The following is a 21,086-nucleotide window of genomic DNA, read 5'->3' as shown; positions in this document are numbered from 1 at the left end:
AAAAAAAAAAAAAAAAAATCCCACAAAAAAACAAACAAAACAAAACCCTAAAAAATAAAACAACTTAATACAAAGCAATTTTAAAAAGTAAAAAAGTCTGGCAAAATCCTCTTTGTTCTCATGAAGATTACATTAATGGTTTAAAATAATTTTTTTGGAAATATCGAATCAAATTCGTTAATTTACCTAATTGTTTTGGGGTGTCTCTGCTTCCTAAGTTAAAAAGAAGTGACTCGGTGTCCAGAAGTTTAAGCTACAGGGTCTGCAGGCAGCACCAGCTCCTTGCAGAGATGATTTATTAACAGAACTGGAGAACAAGCCTGAGAGAGATGGACAAAAACTGTAATTTGTCCATTTTGTGACCATGCCTGGGGGTGGGAGAGACTGAACAGAAAGTGCACTCTTTGCTGGTGAGAGGAGATGGAGAACCAGATCTCACCAAGAAAACCCTTCTGAGAGGGGTTGGAGGTGCCTGGAGCAAGATATCCACACTGTGGATCCACCTGCATCTGTCTTCTGATTAGGACTGGAGTCTTCCGGGTGAAGGGAGAGAGGAAAGAGTCTGGGCTGGAGATGTGACTGCCGTTCAGATGCGAAAACATTTGTTAGGTTTATGCTGCAAACCTGAAGGATATAGCTGGCCACTGTGTCTCCAGCTCTGGCTGAATGTTGACAAACCTGGAGCAGTGGGAGCCCCTTGAGGCCTGTGCGCAGCAAGAAACTCCAACACGATAGGCCATTTTCTTTGCAGAGTTCACAGCTCCGCTGGCTTGGACAGTGCAGTGGGTGAATTGGAAGGTTACTTTTTGTGACTGAGCCTCATCTCTCCAACTGCAACAGGAAGAAGTTGGATCAGTAGCCTGTGACACAGCTAGGAAAAGGAATCCCATGTCTTAGATGTCCCAGGAAAGTCTGAGTAATAAAAAAAAAAGTCTAGAAAAGTATTACTCTACTGCATCATACACATAATAATTGTGTTCCAATTATTTGCTTTAGGTAAGTCGCAAATAAAGGACTCCTGGGTTACAAAAAGGAAAGAAAAATACTAGCAAGTCAGAGATGTGGATCTGTTCCACATTCAGAGAATTTGCTTAGCCAAGTGTTTCCTAAACCTCTTTGGTGGCAACAGACTTTGATCAGTAGTTGCGGGCCCATCATCTTAAATTGGGTTGCCCTCGCCTAGCTCTCCTAACTTGGCCTTTTTCTTGCTCCAGGTCACTCAGCAGCTCCTGGAGTATGGCATTCTGGTTCACCGGGTATTTCCAAAGAAGAAGAGGCTGGAAGGGGAGATGGCCTTGGGGGTCTGTGCCGAAGGTGTCATTGTATACGAAGTGAAAAACCATAGCAGAATTGCAACTTTATGGTTTCCATGGAGAGAAATTGGGAAGATTTCGACCTACGTAAGTGTGGCTCAGTTGATCAATGGCCTGTGCTTCATTTTTCTGTGATCAGCTGCCTGTTTAACAGAGTGACAAGTCCGTGAATGTCTCCTAGACAAGTGTGCCCACAGCCTGGCAGCCATCACTCAACTTATGTTTTGATGCACTGGGGAGCATTTGGAAGACTGCGGGAGGATTTGGAGAGGGATCCAGGAGGCAATTTTTTCCCTATTTTCCCTGTCCAGGCCCTTACAAACTCCCATGAACAGCCATCAGCCTAAAGGACAACGCTTTCTGTTTGGTCAAGTTTCCGGAAGTTGGGGACCTTTCCCTGTGGAGAGTGAAGCTGGAGGTGGGAGATGGAGGTGGGGAGTGGGTTGCAGGGGATTCACATCTGCAAGGTTTGGAAACATCTTCCTTGTGTTGGAATTTTCCTTGTTCTTAGTGTGCCGAGGCATCTGGTCTGTCCCCCAAGGACCACAGGTTGCTATGGGACACTGAGTACTGTTGATGGCCATTGAGAGTTTAAAAGCTTTTAAAAGAAAAGGTCTCTATTAAACACACAACATTTCAAAATTGTATTTGCACACCATTTGCAATAGGATACCTCCTGGTTTTAGTTACAACCCATTTGGCACTGTTACCCTGGTGGTGCTCCGTCCCTTCCTGTCCCGTGGGTTGTCCAGGTCAGTAGTAATGTTATTTCAGTGATTATTTAATTTTTATTTTTATTAGTCTGTGTTTGTAGCACACAATGATTACATTCATAACAGGGGAGTTGGTACATGTGCATATTCAGTGATAATTTTAAGACAAACTTCTCTGACTTGGGGTCAGTGGAAAAATTTAGTTTTTCTTCTATTTAATTCTATCTTATTTAATTTTTTTCTACTAACTAGATCACTGTTTCTATTGTCATCTGATTTAATTTCAAAAATAGAGTACAGTTGTTTTTATTCATTCTCTGAATGTCTCTTTCATGTGTTCTATCCTGGCCTTTTAAATTAACATACTGTTAAAGCATGTTTGTAATAGAATTTCACAATAAACTCTCATTTGTCTTCAGAGAAAAAGGTTACATCTAAAAATAGATAACAAATGAACATAATTTGAGTTCATTAAAGTGGCCTGTATATTATCAGGAAACTGACATTTTACCAGATTTTCTTTTACCAAGTTTAGAAACAAATAGTATTTATGTTCATGAATTTTCAGACTTTTAATTATTTGAATACTGCAATTAAAAGATATATGAAGAATTGGAATATGTAATTAATTCAATCCTATTGCATTATTAATTTTCTTCACTATACGCTTCACCATTCAAAATTTTAATGTAATTTGTTTTGAAACATTTATAAAAATGCAGATACCTTAAATAGTAATTCAAAAAAATATACATTTTTGAAACTGTAAAGTTCAACAGTCCCTTTAAGTAAGTGCATTTCATATAACTTGGTTTAATTTTTACAGATATTTATTTTCTCCACCCCCAAGGAGAATCTCTTGATTAAAGCTGGGAAATAATCATGTTCACAAAGCAAACGCACTGCTTTTCAAAAACTACTCAGTTAGGGTTTCCCTCCCCTGATGTTTGTCTTCTTTCTTGGTGTGAACGACTTATCTTGCAGAACTGCTATCCCATGGAGTCTTGTCACCAGCTGCTTGCTACCAACCAACCAGGCAGCGGCCACAGAAAACCACTTGAACTTTTTTATGCTTCTGCAGGCGCAAAATTGGGAACTCTGTGAGAATTAGCACAGGAAGCTGGTTTCAATCTTGTTTATCAGCAGCTGAACCCGAGAAGCTTCCAATAGTCACAGATTCTTCATCTTGCCAGTCCGCATGGAAGTGGCGCAGGGCACAGGGGAAGATGCCATCTTCAAACAATATGATTCCTAGGTGGTACACCAGTGTCTATAGCACTGGTGTATGGTTTGATTATTCAATCAAAAGGTGTTCCTTCCAGTACAAGGAACCCACCCATGTCAGTGACTGTTCTTGGTTAAAAATCTCCGGAGAGAAATGCAGTGAGCAGAGGAGACAAAGGTTATGCAGGACCATGTTTATGAAGAGGCAGGAGAACGACAAGTTCTAGCTCAGCCTGGACAGCTTAGTGACTTAGCAAGACCCTGTCTAAAAAATAAAAAATAAAAAGGGCGGGGGATGGTGCTGAGTCTGAAGGGTCTGGGTTCAATTTCCAGTACTAGAAAACAAACAAACGAAAAGGATACAAAGTTATAAATACAAACTACCACACGGAGGGGAACGTGTATTCAGAATGAGAAAGAAAATACAATTTAGGATTTTAAAAAGCTGAGCAAGCACTGTACCTATCACACAGCCAGAATATGATTCTCGAATTAACTTGCCAACAAAGTCTATTATACTTTTTTCCTTTTCAAATTTTTGATAGCATATTCTTTGGGAGTATTCATGGGAAACACTTCAGCAATATAACTTTCTATGGGGAGAACTTTCTTCTGGCGTGGCTGCTTGAAATTTGGTTTTATTATAGAGAGCAGGCATAAAACATGCAGCTCTGTATAGTGATGCACTTTCTCTTTGTAGTTCTGCTGCAGATTTCTTTGCTACAAATGCAAGACATCTTTTTCATTAGTACATGTTTGCAGTGTATAATATTCACTCTATGTGGGGAGGTGTTACATGCACAGAATACATCTTAATTCCCTTTTCACCCCTTCCTCCCCTCCCTTCATCCTCCCTCCCTCTCTTGATCCCTTTCCCATTTAAGAGAGATCTATCCCTCTACTTTCTATTACCTAGTTTGCTCTTTGTTTATAATTTGGCTTTCTCATATAAAAGAAACCAGGTGATATTGAAGCTTGTGTGTCTGATTTATTTTACCTAACATTGTGGCCTCAAGGTGCATCCAGTTTTATACAAATGATTCAAGTTTATCTTTCTTTATGGCAGAGTAGTATTCCACTATGTATTCCCCTAATGCCTCAATTTCTTTATCCACTTATCTGTTGATGAACTATAAGCCACTTCTAAGATTCAGCTATTACGAATTGTGCTGCTATAAACATGGGTATGCATATATCCCTGTAATATGATGTTTTTAATCCTTTCAAGAAGATACCTACAAGGGGAATAGCTGGGTCCAGTGGAATTTCTAACTAATTTTTTGAGGAATCTTCATACTAATTTTCATAGTGGTTGTACCAGTTTATACTCCCACCAACAAAGTAGAAGTGTTCTTTTTCCCCTGTATCATCATCACCAGCATTTGTTATTTGATTACTTGATGATGGCCATTTTCTCTGGGGTGAGGACATCTTTAAAAAGTTTTGTGTGTGTGCACAGTTCTGGGGGTAGATTCAATGCCTCACACATGGTAGGCAAGTGCTCTATCACTGAGGTACACCTCCAGCCCCAGATGCAAGAAATCTAACACTTATTTTGTGTGGTTCCTATTAAAAAGAAGAAAAATACTATGTGGTATATTAATAATGGGATGTGTCCAATTATACAGCATATACCTGATAGGACAGATTTCATTTGATTGGGTGCTTTTGGGAACTAAATGACAGTTTTCATGTCTGATGATTGCAGAAATTTCCTTCAGACAGCTACCAGCTCTTTATAGCTCAAGGTCCTTTAGGGGCTGGTTACTGCAGGGCACAGTCAGTTTAATGTGGCTGCTGGCCCTGAATCTGGGTGAAATGGCCCAAAGGAAGAGGTGTGATGTCTGGCAACAAAGCAGCCATTGCAAAAGAGACTATGTGACACACAGATAAATCCTAAACCTAAATTGAATGCAGTCCCATCTCAACCCTCTCCTTGCAGTGATCTGCTCCCATACCACCCAGCACTAACTGGTCTGTGGCTATGAAGCAGAAAAAACTGTGTTAGGAGGGTTTCCACTACCATGACAAGATGCCTGAGATAATTAATTTGTACAAAGAAAAGGCTTGTTTGGGCTCACAGTTTTGGAGGTCCAGTTTAAGATCAACTGGTCTCCTGGCCTTGAACCTACGGTAAAGCAGCACAGAAGGGTAGGGGATATGAAAGAGTAAAGCCACTCATGTCATGGATAGGGAGCAAAGAGAGGAAGAGACAGAGTTCTGGGTCCCATGGTCTCCTTGGCACCACACCCTGCAGACCCATGGACCTCCCTCTAGCTACCCACAGGCTCTACTACTCTAAGTAGTGCCACCCTGGGAGGCTAAACCTTCGACACACGGGCCTCTGGTGGACATTTGTGATCCAAACTCTGGCAGGGGGAAAGGAGGGGAAAGTAAGCCAGCAGGCTCTCTGGATGGTGGTGGATGCATCTCCTTTCCCACATCTCACAAGAACACGGGAACACATTGCCAGGCCTCCCAGGAAAGGGCTGCTTCATGATCTCCGGGCAAATCTGCCTCTGCCTGGAAGAACATTGCTGTTCTGCAGAGATGCAGCAAAACAGACAGACAACAGTAGGAAAACTGCTGGGGGTGAGCTACTGAAAGTGGTAAAGTGGTGGTTCATGGCTCTACAGAAGCTCCGGGAATGACTATGCCGCAGCCACAGGGGCACAGGAGAGGCTTTCGTGCATGTGCTGAGAGCCCTGAGTATGGAGTTTTGCCTCATCTCATTCATAGAGCAGCCTGCTGTGAGGAAGTTTGCCTGCAGATGTGAGTTTCCCATTAAAAGATGTTATTCTAGTGGCTCTGAGTAGAAATCAATACCACCATGAGGACCGTTTTCAGCTAGCTTTATTTATTTGAATATGGGGTCTCACCATGCAGTTGAGACCAGTCTTGAACTCACTGGGTAGCCCAGGCTGGGCTTGATCTCATGGAAAGGCCCTGTCTCAGCCTCTGGAGTGCTGGGATTATAGGCGTGCGCCACCATGCCTAGCTCTGTTTTTAACTTTTTGCCAAGAAATAGCATGGTTATACCACTGTTTGGCCTTAGTTTCTCAGAGAGCTGGTGTCTACAAGAAGCATTCTATTGAGAGTTTCAAAGAAACTTTTCTGTGTGTGTGTGTGAATGATTCTTCGTCTTCACATTTGTTATAGTTATTAGGTTTAAAAAGCGACTTAGTTATATAAAAATTTTGAATACTGAATGAAGTTAATATAGAAACTTCAAGCCTGTGTGAAGCGTAGTAGTGCACCCTGCCCAAGTGTTCGAGTGCCAGTACTCTCTGCACTCGTGTGCTGCAGTGGACAGGTGAGCATGGGCGATGTATCAACATCTGTGTTTGCCTCCTCAGCCAAAGAAATTCTCTGTCACCAGCAGCATCACTGGGAAAAAGCACACGTTTGCCACGGATTCAGCCAAGACCTGCACGTATTTACTGGGCCTCTGCTCTGCCCAGCATGGCTTCCACGCGCAGACGGGCTCTGGGCAGCCTCCCTGCCTCCTGACTGGTGAACACCTGCTCTATGCTCAACAAGTACTTAGGAACGTTCAGTATTTCACATAATCATTTGTATGAACAGATACCACTGACCCAGAAGCCTTTACAAAATCTTAAATCTCCCCAATAATGACAGGGCTACGATAAACAGGAAGTATATTTTTTCTCAGACTGACAAGCACCATTAAAATCAGTATTGGTGGCAAAATGATAGAATATTCCCCGAGTGTGATTGGGAGTATATATCAAAAGCCTTTAAAAAGTTTGTGTTGTTTTGGCCCCATCATTTTACTTGTAGACAGATATTTACTCCACAGTAATAAACGTAGGCGTGTGAAAAGTTGTTCATGGGTGTTTACTGAAGAATTATTTATAGCAGGGAACATTTGGAGGCAATCTAAATTCCTCTAATGAAAGACTAGATACCCACATCGTAGAACAACTATATCTGGCAGTGAAAGTAGATTTTGGAGAATGATGACAGGTAAAACTGTGCACCAGAGAACGCTAAGTGAGAGGAAGCAGGGTCCATGTGGGATGGAGCACAGTCCAGTGGAATGTTCTTCCTGACAGAAACACCCACACTCTTTGGTTCTGGGGAGTCACCAGCACCATTTACCTACTGTCCTGGTGGCAAGAACAACCGAGGACTTAAATCTTTAATTTTATTTGTCTTTTAGTGATTTATAATTGTTGCATTTTATTTTATTAGCACATGTTTGCAGTACATAATGATTACATGCTTTGCGGGAAGTTGGTACATGCACTCCCCACAAAACTCCTTAATGCTTCTTACTTCTCCTTCCCCTTCTCTCCTTCCCGCTTCCCTTCATTCCTTGGTCCTCCTTCCCCTTTGAAAAAAATCCATCTCCCTGTTTCCTATTATCTGTCCTTTATTTTGCTCTTTAATTTATACTTGGGGTTTCTCATACAAGAGAAACCATGTGGTATGTGAGCTTGTGTGTGTGAGGTTTTTTTATTTAACATTATAGTCTCAAGATGCTTCCATTCTCCCACAAATGATTCAAGTTGATCCTCCTTTAAATCCAAATGGCCACTTGTGCTAGTTGTATTGGGTTGCATGGGTACACTTGGTCACTATAACGTGCTAGGTTACTATAACAAGCTACTGTAGCTTATTATAAACCAGACAGAAAGAACACAGAAATGAACAACACTGAAATACCACTCCTCATTTTCTTTGGGAGTAAGCCTGCAAGCCTGCTTGTCTTGTCTTTTTTACATTTCTCAGTATTTATTAAGCTTTCAGCAACGGACATGCATCGCGGGCCTAATTAGGAAAGAGACGATTGGTTAAAACATGGCCATGCGTAAGACTCTTAATATTTATGGAGCACGCGGGAAACACCAGGGAGCTATTTACTCTCGTTATTACTATTTCCCCTGGCTAAGTACTGACATGAATGATCTCCTTTGTTTTCAAAATATACTGTTTTCTCAAATTGCAGCCGTCCAGCAGCCCGATGAGGCAGGAAGCAGTGTTACTGGGAGGAGCAAGAGGGAATCTGGGGAGTTTGGACTGTGGCAGCATCTTGACTGTGGGGCTGAGCCTCCAGCCTGCCTACTCCACCCCCTGTGCTGTGGCTTTTCATAATTTGCCAGAGCATGGATGCTTGACTTAGAGAGACTTGGCTTTGAGCACTAGCTTTATCACAAGTGCTGCGGATCTCTGAGCATTGTGTCTTCCTCTGTCATGAAAGGGAAGAATAAAACACAGTTCTCTGCATCTTCAGCGCTGGGTCTGTGGAGTATGTGTCGCTGGGTGCTCACTAAGAATGCAGAATCCCAGACCCTACTCCAGACATACTGGGTTTGAATCTGCATTTGAAAGAGAGTCCATGGGGGGTTGAATGTTTTTCAAACTTTTCTTAGCCATTCTTCTGCAAATGGTCTCAACAGCTTGTTACTCTACAGTTGCATTTGTTCCCTGGGGGAGAAAGAGTACTTGTGAGTTTTCAAGGGCCTCACTTGGGAACTGATTCCTGCAGGACCTGTCAGTGCTGTGAGCATGTGGCCCCAGCCTCAGGCAAGCTCTGGGTCTCCCAGGGCCTTGGTGGCTGCCCAAGATCCCACCTCAGTGCCCATTTCCTTATGTCATGGGTGTCTCTCATGTGCCTGGAGCACTGCAACTAACCTGGACCTGAGCCCTTGGCATTCCTCAGTTGCTTCCTGGGTGCCATAGCTCTGCTGTGAGTCACCCACGCCAGGGAACATGAGCTGCCCATGCTCCTCAGAGTGCCACTGACTTTGACACACTCTTGGCTACCCTTCCTCCCATCCCTGAAAGATCATCAGCTCTTGGCTCCCCTACCCTTGCTTCAAGCCTTTGAAATCCTCTCCGAGCTCAGACCTGACCTCCATGGTCCCTCCTCGCTGGGGGTGTTAACATGCACCATGACAAAGCCCATGGTCTTAGTTTCTTCAGGACTGGTGATCAGAAGGCTAGGAACACCTGCCATGATGCTGGTTTCACCCTGGCATGCCTGACACCTTGTCCAGCATGGACTGTGGCATTTATAGACTGGAGTGGGAATCCTGCTGTACCACTTCCTGCCCTTGAGGCCAGGAGCAAGTTGTCAGCTCTTTGAGCCTCAGGTTTCCTTCTCTGTAAGGTAGGTATAGTGCCCACCATGGAGAGGAAAAGTATACCTGCTCACACTGTGCCCATCATAGGCACGCTCTCCGTCAGGGCTTGGTACCACTGACACTGATGTCACCATGTGATGTCATATCACCATGAATGGCTCAAGCTCTGGAGTGAGATTCTCTGTAGTTTGTGAACACACTGTAGCCCCTGTTCCCATCACCCACACCCCTCCATCCATTCTTGCCTATTGTAATCTCAGAAAGTCCTCCAGTTGTTGATTCCCAAGCCTGGCATTTTCAGTGGGTACAGCCCTGACAATGAACCAGATTCCAACAAAGTGGAGAGGGGCTGCCTGAAGGACCAGTGCCCACTGATATCTGTCAAGGGGTGCCATGTCACCTAGGGGTGACAGTGCACATCCATACATGCATATCACGCACCCCCCACATACATATCCCCACATCACACATACCACATATACATACCCTACACCTACCCACACATACATATATGCAGAGAGACATCGCACATGCACCATAAACACACAAATACCCTCCCATACCACATGCACCTTATTACACACATCACATACACATGCACACATACATAAATACCATATACACACACATCATCCTGACATCACATATACCTCATACACACCCTGTATGCCCCACATCCTATCAACACACAAGCGTAGACCCCACACACATGCATACACACAGAGAAAACTGGAGCATGTAGGCCCCATTGTGCTGGTCTTTTCTTCCTGCTCTTAGCATGGAACAGATGGTCTGTGGTTAAATTTTCCTTTCTCAAAAAAAAAAAAAAATTGGCTATATGCAAAGCCTCATTAACTCAAGAGACCTATTAATCAAATCCCAGTTTTTATGAATGCTATGAATAGTGAAGTGTGGGGGGGTCCCTCACCCCATGGTCTCAAGTTCAGGATATGACCACAATCCTTTAGTCAGCCTTTCCGTGTGAAGGGAGAAAGGGAGGTGTCAGAGTGAGGGTTGTGCATGGCTGCTACACATTCATGTTCAAGGAGATGGGATCTTACATGAGATATTATTACCAGAGGAAACTAAGCTGTGTACAAATTAAGGGTTAAGGGGTATAGTCCACAGGGCAGAGCCTGATTTGGGGAGCCCTGGCTATTTGCAGTCCCATTTGTTACAAGACCATTTTGGGGGACAGATCTGTATGGGATAAAGCAGAACAGAGTAGTGGCAGCTAATCTTACCCAAACTACTGCTTCTGCCTGCTGGCATTCCCAGAAATACTTTGGGTTTTCCCCATGGACCAAGCTCCTGGGCTTCCTGTATGTCAGCTAAGGGGAGGGGAGGGCAGCAAGTGCTAATGAGGAGGACTTGTGTCCCAGGACTAATCACAGTCCCATTAATCACAGGCAAGCAGCAGCCTCTGCCTGCAGGAAAGGGAGGTGTGGGGAGGATGCACTAGAGCTGTGGAAACAGCATCACTTTATGAGTATCTGTCTTCATCTGTTTTACCTCCACTGCAGAAAAGGGAAAGCTCGTGCAATCAGCCAGTTTGAGTCCTGTCCAACAGGCCCAGTCAAAGCCTCTCACCTGGATTGAGAGACTGTCCGGCTCAGAAAAGAAGCTGTTTGCACCCAGGGTTCAGGATGCCACAGGAAGCCTGCTGGGTGAGTCGCTGGAGAACTTCAGCATGAATGGCACCAAGGAGACCAGGGTAGAAGGGATTGGAGGCAGGTGGGTTTCCTCTGTTCTCTGAGTGCCTGGTGTGCTGGGCTATCAACACCTGAAGCAGCTGTTTAAAGGATATCAGATGCCTAAGGAAAGTAGTATTCATTGAATCACTAGTAACCAAGTCCAGAGATTACAGAAGGCTGGCCATGGCTGGATTGGGCCCATGTAGGGCAAAACCTCACCCACCTACCATTTCACTCTTTCCTACTGATAGAGAAATACCTAGATGGTAATAAAATGGAAATAAGGAAGAGAACAAAGTGAACATGTTGCATTAATCCCATTTGGACTTCTCATAAGCTAGGTACTGTTCTAAGCACCTATACATATCAACTAACTTTACTTGCAAATCCCTGTTGACCTACTTACTTTTTCTTGTTTCTGAGACAAAATACTTGAAATCCAAATTTAAGAGAGGAAAGGTTTATTTAGCTCACTGTTTGTACAGGTTTCAGTCCATAATTGGCTGGTTCTGAGGCAGAGTGGCATGGCAGAGGAGCACTGAAGAGGAGAAACTGTTCATGGCAAGTAGAAGGCAGCAAAGCAAGCAAGCCACAAGTGACAGTAGCAGCTTCTTTCTATTCTATCTTTTATATTCTATCTAGACTACCCAATTAGGGCAGGTGCTAAACCAATCAATCGACTAATTTAGTAATCAGGTATTCTCAACCTCAGCATCACACATTCTTGATCCAGCCACCTCTGAAAAAGTCCCTGCTATGACCACATGAAGCTTTGAGGGGACATCTAGACACAAGCCATAACACCTGTGAAGTATTTTCACCATTCTCCCCACTTTACAGGAGGGAAAACTGAGGGGCCAGGCCACAAACACACTCAAACAAACTTCTGCCTTGAATCTATGCTTGCTTTCTTCTTGGTGGGTAGCCTTTCCTTCAAACCTGCAAGTGAAAGTAGCAAGCTTATAAATGCAACTTTCTATTGTAAAACAATGATCCCTAGATTTAAAAATAGCTGGGGACTTGGATTACACTCACATTTCAAGTTATATAAATAGCCCAGATTCCCAGGCAGCACATAGCCAGTGAGGGTTGCTGTTGCAGGAGCTATTTTCTGGGATCAGTTGTACATTTGCTTCATTAATAGGGTATTCATGATTCATTTGAACTGAAATTCTGTATGTGTGTGCATCTGTATTATACCTACTGTGAGAGTAATTCTTAGGAAGTTATTACCCAAATTCTGTTAATGCAAATGTATATCCCAATGCACTGAAAATTGATCAATCACAGGGAACAAAAACTGTGCATCTATTGCTGTACCCTAAAGTGTATAATGGCATAAAACAACGTGTTAGTGTCTTAGTCACTCTCCTTGTCACTGGGACACAATACTCGATAACCCACAATTTAAAGGAGGAGAGGTTTAATTAGGTTCAAGGTTCAGTCCATATTCAGGGGGCTCCAAGGCAGGAAGGCATGGCAGAAGGATGTGGGAGAGGAGAGTTGGTCCCCTCATGGCGGTCAGGAAGAAGAGAACATAAAGGGAAGAGTAGGGAAGGGAGCTAAACCCTTCCAGGCCATGTCCCCAGTGACCTGCATCTTTCAACCAGGCCATACTGCCTAATAGCACATTTAACTATAAACTCATCAGTGGACCAATCAGTATTTGATCTAATCATCTCCCAAAAGGCTCACCATAAGTATTAAAAGTGACATCCACATCTAAACTATCACAGTCAGCTTTTTGTTACTGGGACAAAATACCTTAGACAACTTAAAGAAGGAAAGGTTCATTTTTTCTCACAGTTTCAGAAAGTTCAGTCCATGCTCATCTGGCTCCATTGTTTCTGGGTTGTGGTGAGGCAGCATGTCATGGTGGAAGGGCATGGCAGAGGAAGGCTGCTAACCTCATGGCAGTTGGGAAGCAGAGAGTGAGGAAATGAGACTGGCTGCAGACAAGATGTGCCTTTCCAGAGCATGTCCCCAGTGACCTACTTCCTCCAATGTGCCCCATATCCTAATGGCCCATTCAGTTGTGAACTCATCAATGGTCTAATCTGTTGGTAAGGTCAGCACCCTCTTGATCCAACCATCTCTCTAGGCCCCATCTCTGTGTCTTGCTATATTAGGTATCAATACCTCGGTGGGTAAAATTTTGGGGGCCATTTCAGATCCAAACCAAAACAAACACCAACCAATTCATTATTGCACTTCACAATGATCTTGGCTAAAAATATGAGGCAGAGCTTTGTTGAGGTCTTCTTCTGCTTTGTGTGGTATAGGCCAGGATCATGATGGTCCTCAGGGAGTGCTAGGTGCTAGATAGGTTTGGAAGGTTTGAGACACCTGTCCTCCTGTGTCCAGTCATTTGGTGTAGGAGGCTTGGGTGGAGAGCAGCATAGGTCTTCTATCCAACAAGGCTCCACAGGGCAGCTCTGGTTTTGAGAGCCCAGGGAGAGGGGAGAGGCTGTGAATCCTCTCAAAGTCTAGGCTCGGAGCTATCATGTGTCAATTTGGCCACACTCTTGGTTGAATTTGTCCCAGGTTGGCACAGATGCAAAGTGAGCAGAAATAGCCTCTACCTCTCCATGAAGGAGCGCAAAAGAATCTGTGGCCATTTTCCTCTATCATCCAAACTAGCAGCACTTTATAGCACTATGTTGTTCCAAAGGTAGAAGTAGCTAAGACTGAGTACCCATCCACTCAGTATAATTCCATCCACCACCTTGTACAACTGTCACTACTGTGCAGCTGCAGAACCCTTTCCACCTTCCTGAGCTGTGGCTGTGCCCCATGCGGTACCTAATCCGCGTTCCACCTTTGCCCAGCCCTGATGGCTGCCATTTTATTTCCTGCTTGCACCTGTAACTACTGGAGGCACCTCAGATAAATAGGCCCAGGTTCTATTTGTGCTTTTGTGACCTGGAGTAAGTGGCCTTTAAACAACTGAGGGTTGCTTGTCTGGCACAGATCACCTGAGCCACCAAAACCTGGGGTGGACAAGCCCTTCCTGTCCTTCACAGCCATACATTCTCAGTTCTTCCCACTTTGCTGGGCTTCCCCTGCCTTTGTACCCACCCAGGTCCTCTAGTCTAGAGAGCTTTCTGAATAGTGCCAGGAGCCCCTGGTATCTCTGCTCCGGGGTATGGTGAGGGCTCTATGGCTCCCAGGCCAGTATCCGTTTCTGTTCTCTCCAGCTACTGATGCAGTGGGTAAGTTTTGGGAACAGTCTCAGTGATGGCTGGCCATCCAGCTGGGTACCAAAACTCTGGGTACCCATAGCTTAGCATCTGTTCTCTGAATGTGGCTTATCTCTGTGCAGGCCTGATGAGACAGATTTCTCACTAAAACCTTCATTCTCCTAGTGCCTGGAGCAATCTTTGCTTGCTAGACCGTTGTGTGTATTAGTCTGTTTTCTGTTGCTATAACAAAATGATCCAGCCTCGGTACCTTTTAAAAGAAAGAGATTTAGTTAGCTCACAGTTCTGCAAGTTAACAGTCTAAACAGCATGGTGTTGGCTCTAGTAGGGCCCCATTTCTCAGGGCAGGTGGCATCATAGTGACAGGGCATGTGAGAAGGATAGATCACATGGTGAGACAGGAATCTAGACACAGAAATGGGGAACTGACTGGAGTCCTTGAGAATGCGTGATCCCTTCTGAGGCCACAACCCAGCCACCCAGCCACCTCCCAATGGGCCCCACCTCCCAATACTTTCATGTTTACCAGTCTTCTAACACATGAACCCCTGGGGAATAAACATCTCCAAACCCCAGCATGGCACACATAGTGGAGGCCAGGGAGCACTCCCAGGAATGTTTCCTGATTTCAGTGTATGTGTGACCAGGACATCCAACTAAAATGTCTGCTATGATCACAGGTAAGTGACAGTGTGTGGCCCTTGGAGGGATAGGATATGTAGGGTAGTGGGGCATGGCTAACACTGCAAAGGACCTTCAGCCAATAGTAAGGACAAGCAACAAAACATCAGGATCTATAAAGAGTGCTGGTACATTACACTTACTACCTGGCTTTGGTTCCATCACACCTGGTTTCCAAAGAAGATGACTCCCATTCCATGGTGGAACAAGTGGAGTCTTCCACAGCTGCATATCCAACCCAAAGGTGGAAAGTGGGAGTTTCATATGAGGTCTACATGGCTTCACAGGCAGAAGCTCTTCTGGATCCTAATAGCCACATGAGCCTTCTGTGGGGTCTGTCCATGGATCTGCCAAATAGCTGGCCCAAGGTTGCCTTCCCCAGGCCACTGCCCATACTCAGAAACACAAGGAATTGCCTTGAGGGACACCTCCTCTCACTTTGTCCTTTTCCCCACAGCCCCTACACTGGCCAGGAGCAGCAGGACAGTGCCTGTTCAATCCAGAAACCAATGACCTGGGACCTTCTCTTGCAGCCACCTGTTCAAAGCATGTACCTAGATAAGTACTTGTTCAGAGCATGTGCCCAGGTAAGGACTAGGCCATGGCCATGTTGGGGTGAAGGAAGCCTTACCTGTGATGCCTGCTTTCAATCTTGCTACTATTTCATTTTGCTTCTCAATATTTATGATCTGTTTTTCTTAAATTATCCTTCCCCCAAAAAATTATTTCCCAAACTGCTAATGAATGGAAGAGCTCTCTGGATCCATATCTGGCTTTGGTTCGGTGCATGGATTGGAAGTGTATTAGTATTAGTGAAGCACTTTCCTGTGCTCTGGTCCAGCCTGAGGAGTAGGACCAAAATGGAGTGGCATGTTCAGAAAAATACACCAAGGTGCTTGTTTCTAGAACACTGCAAGGCAGGTAAACTTTTCCTGCAAGTTCCCAGCTGGATGGAGGCAGAGATTCCACACCTAGGGGGAGTCTTATGCATGAAGCCCAGGAGCTGGATCTAGAACAGCCCTGGACCTCTCTCCTCTGTTGACTCTGCCAGGCCCCACCATGCTCCCATGGGGAGGGAGAGATGTGAGACAACTGTTGTGGTGTGTCACCACTGGGGGTTTCCCATGTGACAAGCATAGGGTGCACTACCCAGAGCTCTAGCTGGCAGAGAATGACCATAGAGCTCTGCTTTGGGCTTCCTCCAGGACACAAGCTGGGAAAGCACTCCTGGGCACTGGGGCAGGGCCACCAGTCCCTCTGGCTGCTAGAGGCCTGTGTTAGCTGACTTTCCATCATACTAACAGATACCTGAGATAGACCAGCTTATAAAGACTACTTTGGCCCATAGTCACAGAGGTTGTAGTCCACAGTTACTTGGTCCTGTTGCTTTGTTCTTACAGTGACATAAAATATCCTGGTGGAGGAGGCCTGTTCACCTCATGGTGGCCAGGAAGAAAAGAGTGAAAGAGAAAAGGGCAGGGGACCTCATATTCCCTCCAAGGGAATCCCCCAGAATGACCCCACTTCCTTCCACTAGGCAAAACCTTGTAGAGATTCCCCTACCCCACAGGAGTTCACTGGGGAATGTGGGGACCAAGCCTCTGCCACATGGGCCCTTGGGAGACACTCAGGTCCTAGATGCAGCAAAGCCCAAGAGAAGGCTGTACTGCCTCTTTGCTGAGTTTTGGTTTTATGCAATCACTGTCAGCAATTAAGTCCCAAGGCAGAAAGAATAAGCTCGAGTAAGTCATGCAGAAACAGATCCACAGCCCAACCCACCCAGCCTCTGCTCATACAGCTGAACTTGACCACCCTGACCTGTGAGGCACAGTGATTCATCACTTCCCAGTGTGGTAGATTAAAGGGGAGCTACTTTTGCTTTCAGACGTGAGTGTGTGTGTGTGTGTGTGTGTGTGTGTGTGTGTGTGTAATCCGTTTTCCTCCTATTCTATTTTTGGGATGGTGGGACGCAACATGATGGTGTGATTCCCCTTCCCCTTCCCCTTCCAGGGCCACAGGATAACAGGAGAGAGCCCTTCACTGCTCAGCCGGGTCAGGAACTCGTGCACGTGGTGCTGAAGCGTGACACACACTGCGGCTTTGGTAAGTGTCCCTGTGGGGGAGCCCAGCCCTTCCCACCTGGCAGTGGGACAGCTGTGTGCAGCTCTCTCCTTCTGACTCTTCTCCTCCTGCCTCTCCTCTCCCAGTTTGCCTTTGTCAGTGATCACTTCTGCCTTTTCCTACCTCATAGAGCCCCTAAAGAGCAATGGGACTTTGGGATCAAAAATTTCCTTGTCTGAAGTATCTTCAGGGTGCATCTAAGCACAGGACAGAAAAAGATTTCCCCTTATGCTGTGCCATAGCCTTTCTCTAGTATACATAGATTTGTAAAGGTGGGGAGGAATAACCAATCTTTCTTACTTTTTGTTATCAGTCCTATTATAAGACCCTTAAAACCATATAAGAACAAGGTCCAGAGACAGGGTGCTTGATTAGAAATCATCTGCATCTTGTCTCCAGTTATCTCCGGGATCAAATCCAGTGAACATTGATGAGCTGTGTTTCCAGCTTCAGCTGTGATATCTGAAAGGAGGGAATCCTCTTCCCCTTGTGCTGCACCCAGGTCCAAATATTAGCTGTGCCACCTGGCAGTCATGTGAGCCCAAGCAAACAAACTAACTTCTGTGCTACTAAGTCATTAAAATATCTTCTTGGATTGCAGGTTTTGCCATTAATGATGGAGAAGATGTAGGCCAAATGAACCCTGGTATTTTTATATCTTCTATTATACCTGGAGGACCAGCAGCAAAAACTAAGACCATCAAACCAGGTACATTTTTGGGTCCAGAGATACTGTTTTCAGGATGCATACTTTCCTTTTTCCTTGATGGGACTTCTGAGACATTTCCTTTTTCTAGGAGGACAGATCCTTGCCTTGAACCACATCAGCCTGGAGGGCTTCACATTCAACATGGCAGTCAGAATGATTCAGAATTCTCTGGACCACATAGAGCTCACCATTTCCCAAGCTGAAGGTTCGTGTTCACCTCCCTTCAGAAGCTGAAAGCCTCCTCTGCTTCTGGAAGGACAGTGTTGCTCTGGGGTACTGAGTACTAAAGGATGTGTGGGCCTTCGTGCTGCTGTCCTGGTGGTGGTGGCCAGCAAAGAGCCAGTGTAGCAGTACAAATCAATAAGCTCTGGATCTCAGGGCCAGGATGGGCTCTGTCTCTGCTGGTCTTGCTGAAAGGAAGCCACTTAACTCTGCTTCTTTATTAGTATCTGCTTTATTACCCCCTCCTTGCATGACAGGGAGAACATTATTCCTAAAGGGAAATGAGGGGCCCTTCTGAGGGGACTGAGTCTGATACTGAGGCTGGATTTGCAGAAGAAGCATGCTGCCCTTACTTTCTGTGCAGGTAACAGATCAGTCCAAGAGAAGAATTTGTTTCCTTAAAATGTTAGTTTTTTAATCCTTTAGATAACAATTGCTCAGATCAAGGGTTAATAGTATTGTGTTTATGTGAGGTAGGTTGGTTGGAGGCTTTGACGGTGGTAATCTGAGAAACACCCACCTCAGTTACCTGGGACTAGCGAATGTTTTTTGGTTGAGTGATTAAGCAAGCTACAGCAGTCTACCTGCAAACTTGACCTCACGCATTGCCTTCTCATGCTCCAGAAGCATTTTCAGGGGAGATGCTTCCAGGGGAAATGCTTCAGGTTGCCCAGGTTGCATTTTCTAGCCCTAGGGGCAGGAACATTTTCTCTCTGAAAGCCACATACAAGTGCTCACATGCACAACCTCGCCAGATGGCTTTCCTGGGCATTGCAGCTGCCCTGTCCAGAAGCCACGGATGGTGCAGGTGGTAGCGGGGAGGTGGCAGTGCTGGGCCTCACCTGTGTGCTTTTTAGACTGTGGACAGAGCTGCCCCAGAAGCCACCCTAGGGCTCTCATAGCACCGGCCTCAGGCTCACCAGCTCTGTTGGATGTCACAGCATTGCCACTTCTTCTTGAGGCAGTTCAGCAATTCTTGAATTTTCCTTCACACTCTCTGCAGAGAGGTACACTCAGGCCTTTCCTTTGGTTGTAAAGAAACATAGTGCAGATGATCAAGTCTCAATCCAGTAGTCTAAGGATGGCCTGCTATGTTGAAGTGTGTGTGTGTGTGTGTGTGTGTGTGTGTGTGTAATATTGGTACCCAAAGTCTGCAATGTTTAGACCACAGCCTCACCATAGAATCCCAGACAATGAGTCCCCTTTTGCTATAGTTTAGATCTAAAATGTGCCCCCAAGCCTCATATGTGAAAGGTAACTGGATCGTGGGAGCACTATGCTCATCTGGGTTCATCCATGGATGAGCTGATAGCTGAACGAGCTGCCTGGCTGGAGGCAGGTCACTGGGCACGTGACCTGAAAGGGTGTATTCTTGTCCTCAGATCCTCTCTTCTCTCCCTCTGTGGCTCCTGGTTGCCATGGGTTGAGTAGCTATCCTCCACTAGGTCCTTCTGCCATGCTAGTTTTGGCCTTGGAGCCAGCTGACCATGGACTGAAACTGCGAACCCAAATAAACCTCTTCTTCTTTAAGTTGTAGGTGTCAGCTATTATGTTCCAATGATGAAAAAGTGACTAAGACACCCACAATGTTTGGGAACTACGTATCTTCTCAGTGCAGGGCCCTAGTCATGGCAATGTAGCCTTTGTTGTAGGGTTCTTTCTGCAATGGGGCCACCGACGCAGGAAGAGGTTTCCATAGTGACACTGACTGGATCTTGTAAGCACAGACTTGACTGCCATGAATTTCTATCTGCTCAGTTCTGATAGTGGAGGTCAGGGCCCAGATAGGTAGCATGCCATCATGAACAGCATCAAGATTTACAGTAAAGTGAGAGGGATATTTTTTTCCCAGTACTGGGGATCAAACCCAGGAGTGCCCTGCCACTAAGCTAAATCCCTACTCTTTTTAAAATTTTGAGATGGGGCCTCACTAAATTGCCCAGTCTGGCTTTAAACTTGAGATCTTCCTGCCATGGCCTGGGATTACAGGTATGCACTACTGTGCAGGCGTAGCTGAGTTTTAATCTTCCTAGCCCATGCTTCCATCAGATAGGACACAGTGGAGCAGCTTGACTTTTAAATTCAGTCACAAGTCTTATCCTTGTCTCTCACAGAGACAGTGGAAGAAGATGAACAAATGCTCACAGTATTGCCAGAAGGACAATGACTGTAGATTCTGAAGGACATGGCCGTGATTCTAGCATTTCTGCTCATTACTGAATACCTTTAGATTTGAATAACTCAAAGCCAAATCCATTAAATCAAATTCATTCAAATCAAATTCATTCAATATGTGAGTTTGGGCATTTCACTGGGTACTGATGAGTCTATATCAAGTAGGGAATCTACTTGTATATTTATATAAGCAGGTCTAAAGAAACCCTAACTCTTATGTCTTCCTCCAGTGTGTGTTTGTTTTGTTTTTTCTTTTTATTGAGGTTATTGGTACAATCTAGGTATACAATACAATTACATTCATCATTGGGATTCTGTACCTTTACATAATAGGTCTTGATTCTCATTTTTCCCCTTGTCCCTGCCCTCCCTTCACCCCCTCCTCCCCTCCCCATTTACAAACACTTTATTTCCATTTTTTCAGTTTCTCATATTTTTTTCCTCTCCCTTATTACCTTTCCCCCACCCTTCCCACTTTCCTTACACCTTTAGCCCTTTACTTCCTATTTCACATTATTAATTGTCTCATTAGGATCCTGTGTACTATTATAGTTTTTCACACCAAAGAAACTATTCAGCATTTCAGTTAAAGAAATCTCTGCATGAACATTAAAAATAGGGAATCCTAAAATAAAACTAAAAAGGAAAATAAAAGAGAAAAGGCAATGACGTAACATCAAAATAATCCTTAATTTTGGAGATGGAAATGGTCCCTGAACATATTTAAATTGCTTCTCCCTCTTATAGTCTTATCTTATTCTTTTTTCACTATTTACAGAATACTTTATTAGTTTCTGTAATCAAACCCACGTAGATATGACCTTACATATTTAGTACGATGTGTTACCCCTGTACACATGGAAAAAATAAAAATAAAAATAAAAATAAATTAACATTTCTAGACCAATATGGTTGTCCATTTCT

General features: G+C 44.7%; 1 protein-coding gene across 1 annotated transcript in view; it reads left to right on the top strand.

The window, feature by feature from the left end:
• The window catches only part of Frmpd2 (FERM and PDZ domain containing 2), a 77,120-nt gene that overhangs the window by 28,159 nt on the left and 27,875 nt on the right, over positions 1-21,086 (top strand). The window contains 8 exon segments of the mRNA XM_010622624.2: positions 1,215-1,400; positions 6,607-6,763; positions 10,884-11,094; positions 15,393-15,485; positions 16,559-16,566; positions 16,946-17,038; positions 17,658-17,765; positions 17,854-17,970. Coding sequence (XP_010620926.2) covers positions 1,215-1,400; positions 6,607-6,763; positions 10,884-11,094; positions 15,393-15,485; positions 16,559-16,566; positions 16,946-17,038; positions 17,658-17,765; positions 17,854-17,970 — 973 coding nt within the window.

This window comes from Fukomys damarensis, unplaced genomic scaffold (assembly GCF_012274545.1).
Source record: "Fukomys damarensis isolate Sample0158 unplaced genomic scaffold, DMR_v1.0_HiC HiC_scaffold_1, whole genome shotgun sequence".
NCBI lineage: Eukaryota > Metazoa > Chordata > Mammalia > Rodentia > Bathyergidae > Fukomys > Fukomys damarensis.
Note: the sequence above shows the minus strand (reverse complement) of the source record. Positions and strands in the feature narration are given on the sequence as shown.